The 16,200-nt window shown below is 48.4% G+C and overlaps 1 protein-coding gene across 1 annotated transcript in view; it reads right to left on the reverse strand.

The window, feature by feature from the left end:
- The window catches only part of LOC146599068 (GRB2-associated-binding protein 2-like), a 42,504-nt gene that overhangs the window by 1,646 nt on the left and 24,658 nt on the right, over positions 1–16,200 (reverse strand). Inside the window, exons 2-4 of the mRNA XM_085299239.1 lie at positions 7,398–7,638; positions 1,509–2,095; positions 196–290 (exon numbers count right to left, since the gene is read on the reverse strand). Coding sequence (XP_085155365.1) covers positions 196–290; positions 1,509–2,095; positions 7,398–7,638 — 923 coding nt within the window. The remainder of the gene's footprint in view (positions 1–195; positions 291–1,508; positions 2,096–7,397; positions 7,639–16,200) is intronic.

The following is a 16,200-nucleotide window of genomic DNA, read 5'->3' on the forward strand; positions in this document are numbered from 1 at the left end:
GCACTTCCGATTGCACAAGGAGAAAAAAAAATCTCCTTATGGACAAGGTTTCAACTGAAGTCGCTAATAAAATCCTTCTTGACTCAGCTCTGCAGGATTGAACTTGGATCCCACCAGGAACAGATTTGTCTCCTCTCTGAATCCAGAAGGCACACATAGCCTATAGCACCGCAGCTGATACCAACGCCAACTTACCAGGTAGGAATTGTACCCATCGTTCATAGACTCAGCTGACTGCACAGCACTGCTGCCTCCGTGCTGGGGATATTCATATGTCTCGCAAGAAGAAGCTGCAACACAGTCACAAACACACAGTATGTCGCAGCACAACTGCTAATAAATGTGGCCCCTGGAAATAGAATCCCATATCCAGATAATTTGAACTCATTACCTGTTCTTGCTGTTTGTAGCGTGCTGTGCTGGCAGGAAGACAGGGTTTCTAGCCTGCCACATCTCCTTTGACTTCTACCCCCTACCATGCTCCCTCCCAATTACCATCTCTCAGATGTGTCAACACAACTGCGTGTGCAGTCCGGACCTAGCCTTGTTCTGTCAAAGTACTGAAAAACCTCAGGGCTGAAACCGTCAGATAACGTGTATCACAGAAATAAAACTGGGTTAAGGGAGAGACAGGTGAGGATGGGCTGCTAAGCTCTTAGTCTCGCCTATCTGTCGCTAAATGTTGGTCTGAGCTCAGCTTAAATGATACACGTTGGTATTTAGGTAGGAGGAGATGGAAGAGATGTTTGAGAAAGCTGTGTATATCATTTTTGGTATGTTGTCTCTCCTACTATTCCTTCTAAGTTACCTTGCAACTGTCTCACCCACTTTCTGCCTATGGAGAAATAGCAAGGCATAACATAATGCAGTTATATGACCCAGATTAGAATGGGTGATCTGGAGAGAAATCACTCTGTCCTAGACTCTTTCTGTCCCCTATAGGACTAGGCATAATGTTTGGAAAGGGCATGCTCATCCACGTGCCCCTTGGGGAGCATTTCTGTGGCGGTCCTGGAAAATCATGCTCTCTAGGCATGGCCAACAGGAAGGATGGCTCCGCATATCTCGGAGACATGAAAAATTCCAGTCTGGCAAGCAAAATCAAGGCAGCTAYAGGTTGAAGCAAGTTCTCAAAAACCTAGTTATTAACTGAGATAAAACACATAAGCTAAAAATGGCAAAAGTTCTCAAAAGCAAAATCTGATGAAAGACCAATGGGRTCCAGGTGGGTGCAAGGAGGCTTGAGGTTTTAATTCAAGGCACAGTGCATTCAAGAGCCAGGTGAGAAGCCTGGGTGTGCAGAGCACTGACAGATGTCTCTACAGGGCACAAACCCATCTCATAAAAAGAACCAGGCCAGATCCTCACCTGTGAGAGCTTCGTTTTGTTCAAACCCATCATGCTGGCTTATGCCAACAGAAGCACTGGCCCTACAGAAATGGAGTTGTACTGTCCCAGTTGATGCCACCAGCTGGTAGAAAGGTACTCCTCTCCATTCCCAAATTTACCTCTGTGTAGCCTGCTGTTCTCCACCGCTGGTAATGTGTTCCTCCTGGGAATCGTGGCTGCCAAGGGCACCAGTCCTAAGCTTTCGTTGGCCTGGGGTCTCTGTGGTGGGCTGCCCCACCGTGGCTCCATCTGCCCGGGCTTTGGGGGCCGCGGGGGTGGCGCGGCAGGTGAGTCACTGGCGGCCACGGCCAGAGTATTGTGGTTCTTATCCAGTGTAAATGTCCTGGGGATCTGATAGATGGAGAGAGGAGTGGAAGGGATGTCGTAGGAGTCTGTGGAGAGCTCCCCAAACTCCTTACACAGGGTGTTGTTGGGAGTCTTAAAGGTATAGACTTCCTCGTTATCTGTTTCGGAGCTTGTGAGGCTTGACTTGGTGTGGGTGTAGGAACCGAAGCTGCGTGGGAGGTCGTACGCACTGTCCCTGAACTCTGAGTTGTGCCGGCTGGGTTTTGGTAGGCTATAAAAGCCATGGACCTGCCCGCTGACCCCGTTCATGCAGTGTCCATTGCCCTGGGAGAGCTTCTGAACAGCTGTGTCGCTCCTCATGAAGAACGAGGATCTTGTGGCTTGGGAGAAACTGGCACTCCTAAGGAAGAAAGAGAGAAGGGGGCTTAGATGTGTGGGAGAACCTATCCTGAGCTTGCACCATGCACCTTGGCTGCAACTCCACTGCGTGGTCACAGCCCAGACCTAGCTCTGTCCCCTCATTTGCAAGTCTCTCAACCCACATTGTCCTCTTCACTGCCTTCTGCCTTCAAATCCAGAAAGAATTTGAAGGCAGCAACCTGGGGGATCTGGAAAGGAATAGCAAGGCTTGGACAAACTGGGGTTGCAAAAGGAGCAGATTTTGCCTTTTTTTGGMTGAGAGGAACAGAAGAACACACCATCATGGCTAGTAGGACTGATGGGGAACACTGGTGACCAGCACAATTGCTTGGCGGCAAGGTTGCTCTCTGTAGTAGGTTAYAGGCGAGTGATCCCATTTTTCTGTTGCTCTCCAATAACTTAACACTACTTGACTTCCTCACAGCAACACCTAAGACGAAAGGGATTTGTCCATGCAAACATTCTCATATAAACTGTCCACAAAATTAGTGGAGGGAGACAAGCACGTCTAGAGCACATTTCATCTCATCCGTGAGGGCTGTAAAATGAGCCAGATGAATCACACCCCAGAACTGCTTGTTCCTCTCCAGCTGACTATAAATGGGGTTAAGGCTGATGAGCTCTGGTGGAGATGTCCTTGTTACCACTGTTGCCATTCAGTTCCCGCAGGTTTGCCACACAGCACCCTGTCAGGGCAACTGGAACATCTCGGACCAAGCTCTGACATCACTGAACATGCTAACAACTCATTTTGTACTGAAACACCTTCAAAGTACCTAAGCACCACCTATAACTTCAACCTCTTCCCAGAGGGAAGCTCATGCTGTTTGTGGGAGGTATGTGCTCAGAAAGCTCTATGGCTGAGCTATGAACAAACCTTTTATTCAGGCATAAATTGCTCCAAATAGGCAATTTTTCCATCAGGTAAGAACAAAMCAAGGCTGTAAAGAGCCCCCCAGTACAGTGCAACATTGTCATCATCGTGCCTCGGCCACCCAACAGCCAGTGCAGAAAAGAGACTCATTTTCACACCCTCGTAAATTAATTTGAGCAAGACTTAAAAATCCTTTATGGGGATTTTCAAAGTGTTCAGGGGATGCTGTGTTCATGCCTTCCTGCAGGGCAATACTCCATCTGCTCAGAGAGCTAGAGGAGGTCACTGCTGAGCAGATAACGGGAGGACTGGAGGGGAAGACTCCATGCAAGCTCTCTGCAAAGCTCGCCAGCCTCTGATGCTGTCTGATCAGGTTCCTTAGATATGATCCTGCCTGGATAATCCCCCAAAACTGGAGTGTTAGGAGGTCAGTCAATAGCTAAGTGTCTCTGTGACACTGCTCATACATGACCCCTATCTCAGGGATCGCCTTTCTGTTTCCTCCTTGCTGCTGCCGGACTCGCTGAGCATCCCTGTTTGTTATTTAAGCCTTTGCGGCTGGTGGTGACAGAGACAATTTCCTTCCTTCGGCCCAGAGAGCTGTAGGAAGTCAGTGATGGGTAAAGACATGTTTTGTTCTTCTCTTCCTTTCATTGTGGCTCTATTTAACTGCTTTTCGTCTGGTGGTTATGAGCCTGAGCTGTCATCGCCACGTAGGCTGTAGGATGGGGTGTTTGAGGCATGTTTTTGGTGCTTCAGGCTGGACTGCTCTGCAAGCCGCACAGCCTGGAGGAGATGAGCTACATTCCTGGCAGCTCCTTTCCTCATCTGGGACCTGGGTTTTGCAGCACCTATCTCAGCTGCAGGGTGAGAGGAAATAGTCCMATGGTGTAATTCAGATTTACAAAACCTTTCAAGTTGCTCAGGGTGAGGGAACAGTGTGGTTACTAGGTCCCTGCTTTGTTAATGATTCTTTGATTTGTATGGTGGTCATGCCAAGAGACACCAGCAAAGACCGAGGCCACATAAACACAGGCACTGTGGAGACCTAAGTCTTTTAATGACTGCTCATTAGCCATTGCTCCTCTGCTATCAGCAGATCCCCTCCAAAGCCCCCTGGCAAATTATGCATTTCATCTGCTGCYGCCGCCTGTTTTATCCCTCATGCTGCTATTGCATTCTTAAAGCACTTAAACTCCACTTTTTTTTGCAGAAGATCACAAGTTCCATGGGAATTCTGGGCCCATAACCCCAGCAGAGGAAAATTTTCAAGTCCAGTTCAAATTTTCAGTCTCCAGTTGGCCACACAAAATTTGGACTTTAGACTTTTGTCTCCTACTGCCTCTTCACAAAGCAGCTCCACCAGCATCACCAGCAGCAAATCCTGCAAGATGTGGGGAAATGTAACYGCTGCTTGTGAAGTGCTGGGATAGGAAAGTGAGAAGCATCGGAGACAAGTGTGGGAAGAAGTGATGGCTCCATCTTCAGAGCAAGCTGGCACTGAGGTCTGGAAGGCACGGGGCCGTTTCTAGCAGCGCTGCTGAGTAAAATACGGCCAGGTTGCTTGCTCAGGGAGCTCCCTGAAACAGGCACCCAGAGAGGTTACCCTGCAATGAAGGTCTAATGCATYTGCACCAAGAGGGCCAGTTCAGGACGAGCTGGCAGCTTTGGGCTGGATTCATTTGCCTGCACTGAGGTACAACCAAGCATGAGCCAGGCCTTKCAAGACTGCATGCCAACAGCCATAAAAGGAGCTTAGACCTRGKGAGGCCTCATCTCGAGTACTGGGTCCAGTTCTGGGCTCCCCAGGACAAGACACACACGGAGCTACTGGAGAGAGTCCAGTGTAGGGCTACAAAGATGCTCAGAGGGCTGGAGCACCTGCCCTGTGAGGAACGGCTGCGAGAGCTGGGCCTGTTCAGCCTGGGGAAGAGAAGACTGGGGGGGGATCCCGGGTGTCAAGGGGACGGGGACAAACTCTTTTCAGTTGTCCCGTGTGACAGGACAAGAGGCAATGGGCAGAAATTGAAGCACAGGAAGTTCTGCCTGACGGTGAGGGGGAATTTCTTCCCTGTGAGAGTGAYGGAGCMCTGGACCAGGTTGCCCMGAGAGGTTGTGGAGTCTCCTTCTCTGGAGATCTTCAAGGCCCRCCTGGATGCAACCCTGTCTASCATGCTSTAGGTGACCYTGCTGAGYGGGGAGGTTGGCCTAGATGATCTCCAGAGGTCCCTTCCAACCTTACTGATTCTGTGATTCTATGATTCTATGATAATACTGAAATATTTATTTTACTTTTATGTTACATGACCTCTGTTTTGACTGCAAAAAGAAAGACTCAAAACTCACCATTTGTTCACATAGGAATCTGGAAGAACTTTACCTCCTTTCCAGGTGTGATATTAGGTCCCATTTAAATACCTCTACATAGACTAAATGTGAGTGTCTTTATGTGGAGCTGATTCCTGCCTTGTATCAATCACAGAAGATGGGAAGAAATGAAATGCTTATACAGGGGCGGGAGTTCACTTTCCCTTGGCCAGGAAGAGCTGGGAGATGCTTTTTGCACTGCGTTGGCAGGGCTGATGCTGCACAAGGACAGTGGCACTGTTTCCTGGAGCCATCACGAGATGGCGCTCAGAAATAGGGCTTATTTGGGGGAAAAAAAACCCTGATGCTGTGGCAGGACAAACGAATCCTCCCAGCCTTTGACRTTCAGTCTGTCCATGAGACATCCAGACTCTGGCAGGACCCAAAGTATCTCAAGGGTTAATTATTCAGCATCTCCTGCCAATTAGCTGCTATCATCCTCATTTTATGGATGAGTAAAGTAAGACCTCCAGAGCTGCAAGGGGAACAATTTGCAGCCTAGCTCYGCACGCTAACCATTGATCACTGCAATTATTTCTAGCTCAGTTGTGCATGCTGCCATCGGCCAGGTTATCTCTGCCCAGAGCCCAGGGAGCTGGCAGGGASAGAGTTTGGTGCACACCAAGCCCTGGCCTTTGCTCTGTCTTTCTGCAGGTCTTAGCTGTGCCCAGAGTGAGGTTGGGCAGCTCTTCGCTTACGAGAGGTGTCTAACAGCTGGAGCATCGCAAAACTTTTTTAAGCACTGTTCCATTTACTCCATCTGAAGTTAATTTTCTCCTTCCTTTATTTAATTATTTTTTTTTGGTAGTAAAAGGCAGCTGCAGCAGGAAAATTCAGCAGAGGCTCCAGCCCGGTCTCTAGTCTCCCACCAAGCCAGCTGGGCTCAGACCGCTTCTCCCTCGGTTCCTCCTCATGCTCCTGCAAGCCAAAACTCCTCACTATTTAAGGCAACTGGCTTGGTCTGGAGGCGGAGAGTTGCTGTTCACGCATAAATACCATGGGCTGCTGTGAAGCCATATGAACACTGGGCTTCGACAGGGCTGCACGAACGCTATCTGAAACRGCAGGAGAGTGGTGGCAAACCCACTCGCCTGTCCTCACTGTTAGGTTTCCTTATGAGAGGATTAAATTAGGGCCCTGTTTGCTGAAGAAGGAGTGGAAAGCCAGAGAGGAGAGAATTCCCCTGAGGGGATAAATTCCTGGCTAGCTTTGCCAGCTCCATGCTGTTCCTCCTCCGCAGCTCTTAGGCGGACAGTAGGTTATGGACATAGAATCACAAAAAAAAGGAAGGGCCCTTTAGATGTCACTTAGTCCTTCTCCTGCAGGCTCATCTCTCTAAGCAATCTCTGCCTGGCACTTATTAAAAGCACCTCAGGGGTCTTAGAAACTCTTTTTCAATCCCCTTCCAAACAGGAATCTGTGTCTCATCAGTTCTTGCCYTGTGAATGTGGAGAACACTTTATCCTTCACCTCTCTGCAACATCTCACGTAGCAGAGGCTTGTTATCTCGCCTCCCCACCGCCCTCTCTCCTCCAGACTGCACGAGTCTGGCAGCCCTTCCCCAGGGCATAAAGACTTCTCCAGATGTGTGAGGGCAGAGAGAGTGTCTGCAAACCCTCTGTGAACTGTGGGACCACACTGCAGAAGAGATCTTCACCACCGRCGGGGTGGAGGCCGCCCTGCCAAGGCTGCTTTAAATTACATGGTGAGGCAAAGCATACTGCCAAAATCTCCAGGGGCTGGGCAACGGGGAGCTTGGGGCTGCCCACTGTCCTGCTCCGAAGCAAACACTACGCCTTGGCCCAAGCACCATTTGTGTCTATGGAGCAGGATTATGAGGTAATTTGGGCTGAATGGGACCTTGGGACGTGTTTAGTCCAGTCTCCTGCTCCAAGCAGGGTCAGCAATGAGCTCATACCAGGTTGCTCACAGCTTCGGTCTTGAAAACCTCCACAGACACGTTGTTTGTTGTTTGTCCCCGACTTCCCCCACCCCTCCATTCGCTGTCCTCTGAGATTCACTCCCAGAAAGCTGACAGTACCTTGCATTTTCTGATTTTCTACTCATGCACTGGTGCAGGAAAAGGTAGTCCTGAGGGGCACTGGCAGACAGGGTGGTCTGGATGTGGTTGGCCGGCGAGTCGAAAGTGAACAAGGTGGGCTGGCTGGAATGGGACGGTGCTGAGGACTTGCGGTCTCGGAGCAGATGGTGGTTGGAGCCGCTCAGCTCAGCTGGGGAGGAACGTGGAGCATGGTTCATGGAGGCAATGCTCCTCAGGGTATCTGTGTGAGGAAAAACRCATGAGGTCATTTACGTATGCCAGGTCACAACCAACTTAGCCGCTTCAGCCAGGTCTGGCACGGTGTTCTGCCAGAGCTTGGATGGCCCTAGGTCCCCGTGGGAGGTTAAGGACAAAGCTGGGGTGACAATTCAGGCTGCTTGACACCACAAACAGGCTTCCTGGCCACTGGACCTGCATGTCCTGACAAGCTAGCAAAACTTGTTGGCTACTAGCTAAATTCATCATATTTGCTAGCCTGCGATATTGGCTGCGACCAATAGGGCACAGAAACACTGTAACTGCCCCCAACACCATGGGATGAAGTTCTCAAGTTTCTTCTCACCTCCAGAATGAGACCAAACCCCACTGGAAAATGGGCAAATCTGTGCTGTCCCCTCTTAAATAATTACAAGATTTAAAGCCTCCAGGGTGATGCCCTTCCTGAGCTTGAATGATATACATCAAGACTGCACTGTGGCTTTTGGTGTCCCACTTCAGGTCCTTGGTCTGCCACAGGACACACGCTGCACTGTGGTGGRGAGCGAAGCAGATGTCCTGAGGACCTTCTCAGTGGGAGGTCTAACAACTTTGCCCATGAGAGACTGGACTCAGTGACCCAGGCAGCTCACGTTCCTAGGATTTTCCTTCATTTTCCTCACAAATGTTAGATTACATATGTGCTCAGGCATTTATGGAGATCTGTGGGGTTTACTTATGGCTCTGAGAGTTGCAGTCAGAGAGAACCAGATGCCTCTGCCTACAGAAAATGCAACCATAGGCACCAGCTAGGGAAATAATATTTAGGTTATTAGGTGACTATATTAGGTGACTACAACCCTCCCAGCTCCCACATCATGTTCAGCTCAGCCTCAGCTGACATGATTTAAGTTGTCCGCTCCATACCTCTGTCTAAGGTCATCACTGCAACCATTTTACAGGGGAGATAAACTGAGGCATGGAGCAGGAATGTCGATGGGCACAATGGGCAGCAAAGACCAAAAAATACTCCCAGGTTCCTCAATTCTCAACCACTTTTGTGACTTCAGAAGACTTTTTGCTGTTTTCTGCTAGCAAAATGGGAGGCAGACAAAAGGTTTAACGTCCAGTCCCTCCCCCTCCTTGTTCAAGGATCAATACACTTTAAAATATTAAATTCATTTCTACTCAGAGCATCCTAAAGGTCAGAAATAATCATTCTGCTATTCCAGCTCTCTGATAAATGTACTGCAAGAATTTGAACGAGGAATGATTTTTTACAGCCAAGCTGTAAACCCCATTAAAAAAAAAAATCAAGCTGCAGAATATATTGGAAAAGCTGATCCATCTCAGGCTCCAGAAACTGCAGCGGTCTCTCTGCCATACATGCACTCCCGATGTGGAGAAAACACTCATCATGTGGCACTGAAGTCACTCTTTTTCATAGCTGTGATTTTAACTGATTTGCTGCTGATGGAAAATGAGTTAAAGAAAAGAAAAAACTCACAAAAAGGCCTGATCCACAACACAGAATTCAGTCCTTTTCCTGGAGTGATCTGGAGGACCGCAAAAGAGGCGATGTGCCTACCTCCACCTGATGCCTTGCTATATGATTTTTTGGGGGCATATTGGTTGAATTAAGAGTGATCCAACCAGCCAGCAGGATGGTGGGAAACAAATTAAATACAGCCCGGCTCACAGGAGCGTGCCGTARGACGAGGCTCTGCATTAAGATCAGCCTTGCAGAGGGAGAGCCTGAACTCAATTACATTGGCAAAGAGCATGGAAACGAGAGCAGAATTTGTCTCAGCTTTCAAATAAGATTTTGATCACTCTACAACCCATTATCCTCCTCCAGGACCGTCGGTAAGTGCCTTCTAAACGCCGCATTTGTTTAACCCTTCCTGAGAGATAAGGCGAGGGGGAAGATAAGGATAGTAGCGCTCGCTCGAGTTGAAGGTCCTGCGAGCCAGGACGCCATCCCCAGTGGTGACAGATATGCAGTGAAACGGCATGTGGAGCACCCTTTCCTGGGTAAATCAACCCAGTTTTTGGCAACCACTGACCTAGGAATTTCTGACATGTTTCCTCTAACGTGATATCAGGTGTCTCTTCAAATTTGGTTTCAGAAAGAGGCCAATGTGTAAAATTTTTCAGGTTTTACAGATTTTTTAATCTATCAACTCCTTCTCTCAGTCCTCAAATCCTGTGAGAAATTTCAGGCCTGACCTCCTCCCTAAATGCAGAAATGTAATCATGAACAGGACCTAGCTCTCCATCTCCGTGAAATGGCCACTATGGCTTAGATAAAGAGCTGCTCTGCACTGGGCGATTTTTCATCGGCTTCGAAATTGTGTCAAGATATGAAATCGATCTGTCTGCTGTTCTTTCCCTGCCATTACGTTCTTTCTTCTTGTGATACTGCAAACTTCTACTGAGACAGAGAAAGTACATTAATAAAAGCCAAAGCGTGTGGCTTGACTCTATTGTTTGGTTTGCACTGAACACAGGAAGGATCAATATTTAACGTTGACATTAATGGTGTGGGATGAGAGTTTAAAACTCCAACTCCTGTCTTCTTTGCATGGACATTAAAGATCTCTTGGTGCTTTTCATGGGAGTAAATCTCTGTCTCAGTGTCCTTGGACAAAACAGTTCCTTGACCCTCATTCTTATTAAATATTTATCCCCTACTAATGCAGGCTGATCCCCACTGAAAAGGGAGCCCAGTGAGCTTTGGCAATATAAATGTAGCTGGCCTTGAGGCCAACCAGTGTGGCAGAGCCCACGTCCACATTGTTATCCAAAACAGTGTGGTCATGCGCAAAGTACCTACCAGGTACCTGGTCCTGCCACCTCCCAAGTCATGGATAGGAATTGCCCTTGAGATTGGTCCTGGTCAAGATCCTTCCAAGGAGGGGGATCAAAAATTTAATAGTATAGATGATGGCAGATCAATATGTCATGTCCCTGTCCTGGATGCGTTTAGCTAACAAGTGCAAATGATGCCTCTGGGGACATCTCTTCTGTTAAGTAGGAGATGCTGGGATGTGAGCTGGTTGTTCACACTGTTTGGTGGTTCAGGTCTGCTCCCAGTACACTGTTCTCCATATCAACGCCTGGGCTTGGTTTGGGGAACTGTTGCCCACAGGCACCACTTGGGGAAGCATCCAGATGAGATTGCACCAAGTCGAGTTCTTTCTGTCCTGAGTTCTCCTCCACCACTATTCTGGTAGGCTTTGTGCTTCCAAAACCTGTCCAATTGCTCCCCAGATGCATCAAGCCTGCTCTTTTCCTGGTGCAGACAGTTTGTAGGTCAGTGCATGGTTGCATCAGTGGTCCTACCGCAGAGGGAACAGAAATGTGGTTCCTGTCTCCCCAGACAGCTGCTTTAAGTTGCTCTTATTACTTCAACAGCCCCAATGCAGCCATCAAAGTGTGTTAAATATAATAGGCCTGATCTCTGGTCTGGAGGCCATGTGGCCTGGCCTGGCTCATGTCTACTGGCCTAAATTCTCTTCCCATGAAAACAGTTGGAGGATGCCCACAGGGAATTGCCCCTGACCAATGCTACAGCCTCCTGGGCATTGCCTGGGAGGATGTTGGGCAACATAGCCCAAAATATGCCAGGGAGTACACAATTACAGAGCTGGGATAATGCTGGGATCAGCATGCCTGATTTACCCACGCTGACATGGCTGAAGAGGAGATCTAGGGCTTGGTTTGCCGCTGGCCACCTCGCAGATGCTTCTTGCCCCTTCTCTGTCTTGCTGCTCTTGAGCTCCCTGCAGCATTGGAACTCTCTGAGCTCCTATTTGCTTTAGGAAATTACGCTTTGCACTGGTCTAGCTACTTGGTCAGCCATTTTACAACCCATCTCCACCCTCTGCTAGGCCACTCCATGCCATCCAAACTCTTCTACAGAGGAGATGTTTCTTGCTGTAACCCTAGCCTGACAGCAGCATGCCTGCTGCATTGTAAATTTAAACTGCATTATTTGCTGAGTCCATGCAACCCACCGAATCCTGCACTGCCAGAAGACATATCCCTTTTTAAAAATCAGTTTGATTTGGGGAAGTTGGGAGCACAGCACAAAAGCAGCAGTCATTGAAAGCAGGATTAATAACTCTGTGGTTATCCCCGTTACTCCGAAAGCATAAAACAAGACAGGGGCGAAGGGGAGCAATGGGCAAACTCCAGTAAAAGCAAGCTGCTTCCCTAGGGGAAGCCACTCTATTGACGGCAGCATCGATTTTCAAAATGAATTCCCACTCCACTTTCCACAGCGACCCGGACGCTGAAAGCATTAATGGGAGTGAATTCAGAACTCACTTACGCCATTAGGTTTGCRAGATGAACTCCATAATAGCAGGTGAGAGATGGATTGTTTTGTCGGCCTGCGAGGGTATTGCAAGGGCTGGAAAGATAAATCCTGCTGCTGCAGAAGTGGACTGCCAAGACTGCTCTTTATTTTATTTTATTTTATTTTTTTGCACTAGAGAGAAAAGGCTGCCTTGTGTGCCTGGGTCAGACACTGCCAATGTGTCCTTCTGGCGGGGCGGAAAAGAAGACAGGACTGCAGTAAAGAAGATCAAGGCAGAAAAATTATCTTTGATAATTTGAAGTACTTAAAGAAAAGGCCAAGACATTTGTGCTTTCACATAGGCCTGAAATGGAGAGAGGTTATCATGTGGGTGAGCCCCTACAGGGAAAATTATGAGCCCTGGGACAGAGACCTCACAAGACCTTGAAAGAGGTCATTTTAGCCCCCCCATGCYGCAGCTCCCTGCTCTGAAGTGATGGGGATAAAGGTTCCCTTCCTTTGCCCGTGCAGGTCGGTTAGATAATAACCTTGCAGTGCTGCACAGCTTGCAAGGCATGGTGCTGGGCAAAAACCCAGCGCGCCCCCGCTCCTAGCCGGCTGCCTCTGGGCATTGTTTCCATGTGGATCATGGACCACAAAGACAGTTTGGCCAAGAGCAACCAACACCCAGAAGAGCAATGCTTGACCTTCCCCTGTGGTCATCTGTCTTGGAGAAATGGGGGCTTGGGCATGTGTCCCATACCCCTGGTCCTTACACGGTTGACAGTCACAGGTGTTAGGAGACAAAATGCCCCTTTWGCCCTACACAGCCATCCAACACTATCTCAGCAAGCTTGGTGCCCTCAAACACCTCAGAAGTCAGATGTGAGGGCCCTGGGCAGGTACCTTTTGCTTTTGTGCTATAAATCGACTTCTCCAGCCAATCTGCTCTTGGTGGGCAGGGTGGCAGGGAGGGAGGCAGGCTGAGCAGTGTGCATATATGCCAATTTGTGTCTCTTGGCCTTGGGACCTAGGATAAGCCTGTGGCCCTCATTTATTTAACAGCCTCTAAGTCCCTTGGCTTTAGGTTGAGATCTTGAGTTTATGTTGAGGGAATGTATCAAATAAAGCCAAGGAGGGATCAGATCTTGTTCCAGTTCCTACTGCCATTCCCAGGGGGGCAGAGTTAAGGTTATGTGGCTGGGCCATATGGGAAGTGTCATCTTAACCCCACATTTCCTGGACAGCCCTCCTCTGAGTTCTGGGAATTCAGCTCTCATGGTCTGGAAAAGGCAGTGCTGGATGCCTAAACTTAAACTTCATGTCAGCAGCACAGCTTGCATGCAAACGTCTCCTTGGGTTCATGCTACAGATGTTGCACTGATCTCTGCTGAGCCAGATGCTCAGCTGGTGATTCGGTACAGCCCTGCAAAACCCCGTGTTGCAATGCTGGCTTTTGTCAGCTGAAGGCTTGGCCCTCTGTAATCCAGGTTAAGACGTGCCTGTTTGGCCATATGTTGCAGCAAGGAAAAAAAAAAACTAATCGAGACTCCATCCCTGAAACAAAAATATGCAACTAGAAGCAAGGCCAGCAACGGTATTGACTAGGCTGGGAGCCAGGAATGTTTTATGAATGTTTTTGATCCCCCAAAGTGGCATTTCCCTCACTGCTGACAGCTCTCAAATTCCCTTGCTTAGAGCGCTTGACTATTGCTATGTACACATATTTTTACACAATGTTCCTGTGCTTATCTGAGTAAAATAATTACTCAGTCTCTTTTGGAAATTGTTGCTCAGAAAAGAGCCTTTTTAACCATCACAGCTAACATGATGACAGCTTTCCCTGCCTTAAGTCAGAGGCTGCATCTAAAATTCCTTACACTCATGGACTTGAAAAAGTGCACCTGGAAAGGCTGCGACTCTTCATCACAGTTAAATCCCCCAGCTCCCRTGGACAGTTGCAGCAAAGGGGCCAGATGTGGTTTTCAACATGCCTTGAGCAGCATGCAATTGCCCGTGATTTGTACAGAGCACTGGCCCATGCAGGGATTGAGGGCTCTGGCAAATAAGGCTAATAAATGCATTTTCGGATGATCTCTGTTCTGTGAAGAAACAARGGTCTGTGCTCTAGAGGAGCACAGCACGCTAATCGATCCCGCAGGTCATTAGTGATTCATCGTTTCAGCTTGTGCTTGTGCTTCAACCATACGATACCTGCCTGTGATGGGAAATGGCAAAGCCTGAGACCTCTCTGCTGACTTTGTGCCAGTTAAAACTTACAGCAAATGATTTTTTCAGGAGSGAACAGTAGAAATCTGCTAGAAATAATGCACTAAGAGGCAATGGGGGAGATTAGGGCTCATGTGCAACCCTCTTTCCTACTTTTTGCAGCCACTCCTTCATTTATTAGCAAAAGATGATAGGCAGCTTGGATCCCTAAATCCTATCCCACATACCTTAAGGTACCCTGGCTGCTTTGCACTCCACAAGGGATACAACAGAAAAGTGGATTTGGTTTCTCAAGTAGCACTTTGGTCTCAAACGTAAGACTTGTCTTATATGCTATGGGTATCGTGAATGAGTGAAAAGGCCACCTAAATCTCTTGGACGGAGATCACGGTGGGCAATCCCACGCTTTGGACACCAGGAGGGCAGAGCTCCTCTCCAGGGCTGTGCATCACGCTGGAGTAACTTCCCGGAGCAGCAAGGGACCCTGCCTGCATGTCTGCAACCGCTGCCAGCAGCACATTTCTGCCGACTCTAGCGGAAATACACAGCAATGTCTATTCTAAAAAAAAAAGAAAAAGACAAACAAACCTACCAAAACAAGGCACTTCACATGCTTCTCCTGGCGCGGACAGAACAAACAACCAGCAGAACAAACAACATGTCCRATATATTAGTCAGCTCATGTGATGCGTTGCCAGAAGGCCCTAAGATGCAGTGAGGACGAKTGTGGCATGGAAGGAACATTTATTCAGCAAACCTTCCCCGTTCCCTCCCATTTGGATGGCATTTGGACAATCTGTTGCGTGAAAGAGAGATGAACGTTCATTGTCAATCTGAGGACGCTTGGCAAGTCACCTTATAAATGTTTAATCTGACAGGTTAGTGGGAAAGTTTGCTTGAACCAGATACTTCTCCCTCTCCTGTTTCTTGCTGACTTGTGGCCTTCTCTGTTTTCATCCTGCATGATCTCCCCTTGCATTTGGTGCCCTTCAGAGTTTCACTTAATGTGAAAATCCTTCACTCATCTTTGCACTTCTGGGGAGCGCTAAGATTGAGAGAGCCAGTGCATTGCTGTAATTTAAAACCCAACCCAACGGCTAGGCTGAAACTTGACCATTGAGTGGTTTCCAGAGAAACCTGAGGAAGTCGCGGTCCYGAGCGGAGCATGGTGACTCCTCAAAGGCACGGTGACCGCTACTGTCAGCATTGGGACGTGCATTATCTGCTCCTCTCTGGGCTGCTCAGTCCCTGGTTTCCAGCRTGGAAACCACCTCTGGCCCCTACTAGAATTTCAAAACTCACACATAATCTGTGCTGAAATACGACCTGCGGCAGATAAATCGTACTGAGAGAGAGAGAAAATGAATCTTGTGAGATTTAAGCTCTTTTGTCAGCCAGTGAGTTTGATGGAAGAGAAATGTTTTCAAGGCTTCATGATGTGTGAGGGAGATTATGCAGGGAAGGGGAGRATGATCTACATGAAAGCACTTGGGTATTGTAATACCCAGCATTGCAGGGCCCAAATTTCAGGTGTCAGGCTGTGGAAKTGAACTCACAGGTTGGAGTTCAGCAAAACAGAGGAGAGGACCTGTATCCAGCACGGCTGCAGGTGGGAGACAGATGCTTTGAGGGACCCTCAGTAGGAACCCTCAGTAGGACTGCTGGGCACAAGCGATGCCGCCTAACCGAGTGCTTAAGGGAGTGACTTCAGGAAATCTGTGTGCTTTGGTATCTCCAGCACCTAGGATGGTCTCTGTGGCATGTCCAGCTCCTCCTCCTTTGCTCRAGCTTCTGAGTCTTGCCTGCACCTGTTCTGCGGTTGTGTTTCCCAGGTCCTGCCCCAGAGCACCTCATCTGCTGCCATAGGCGGTGACTACATGGACCAAGCTCTCAGGCAATGAAATCTGGATAAACTTTTTGCTCTACGTTATCAAGCCCTGGAAACAACATTCGTCCTTTCCATTTCTGTCCCTTGAAGAGGAGTYGAAGGGCAGGGAAAAAGAGATATTGGACTTTGAAGACTTTCTTTTCTAGCCTATTTCTGTTGCTTATTTC

Source organism: Rhea americana, unplaced genomic scaffold, assembly GCF_003343005.1.
Source record: "Rhea americana isolate MKP2758 unplaced genomic scaffold, rheAme1 scaffold_148, whole genome shotgun sequence".
In the NCBI taxonomy this organism is placed as follows: Eukaryota; Metazoa; Chordata; class Aves; order Rheiformes; family Rheidae; genus Rhea; species Rhea americana.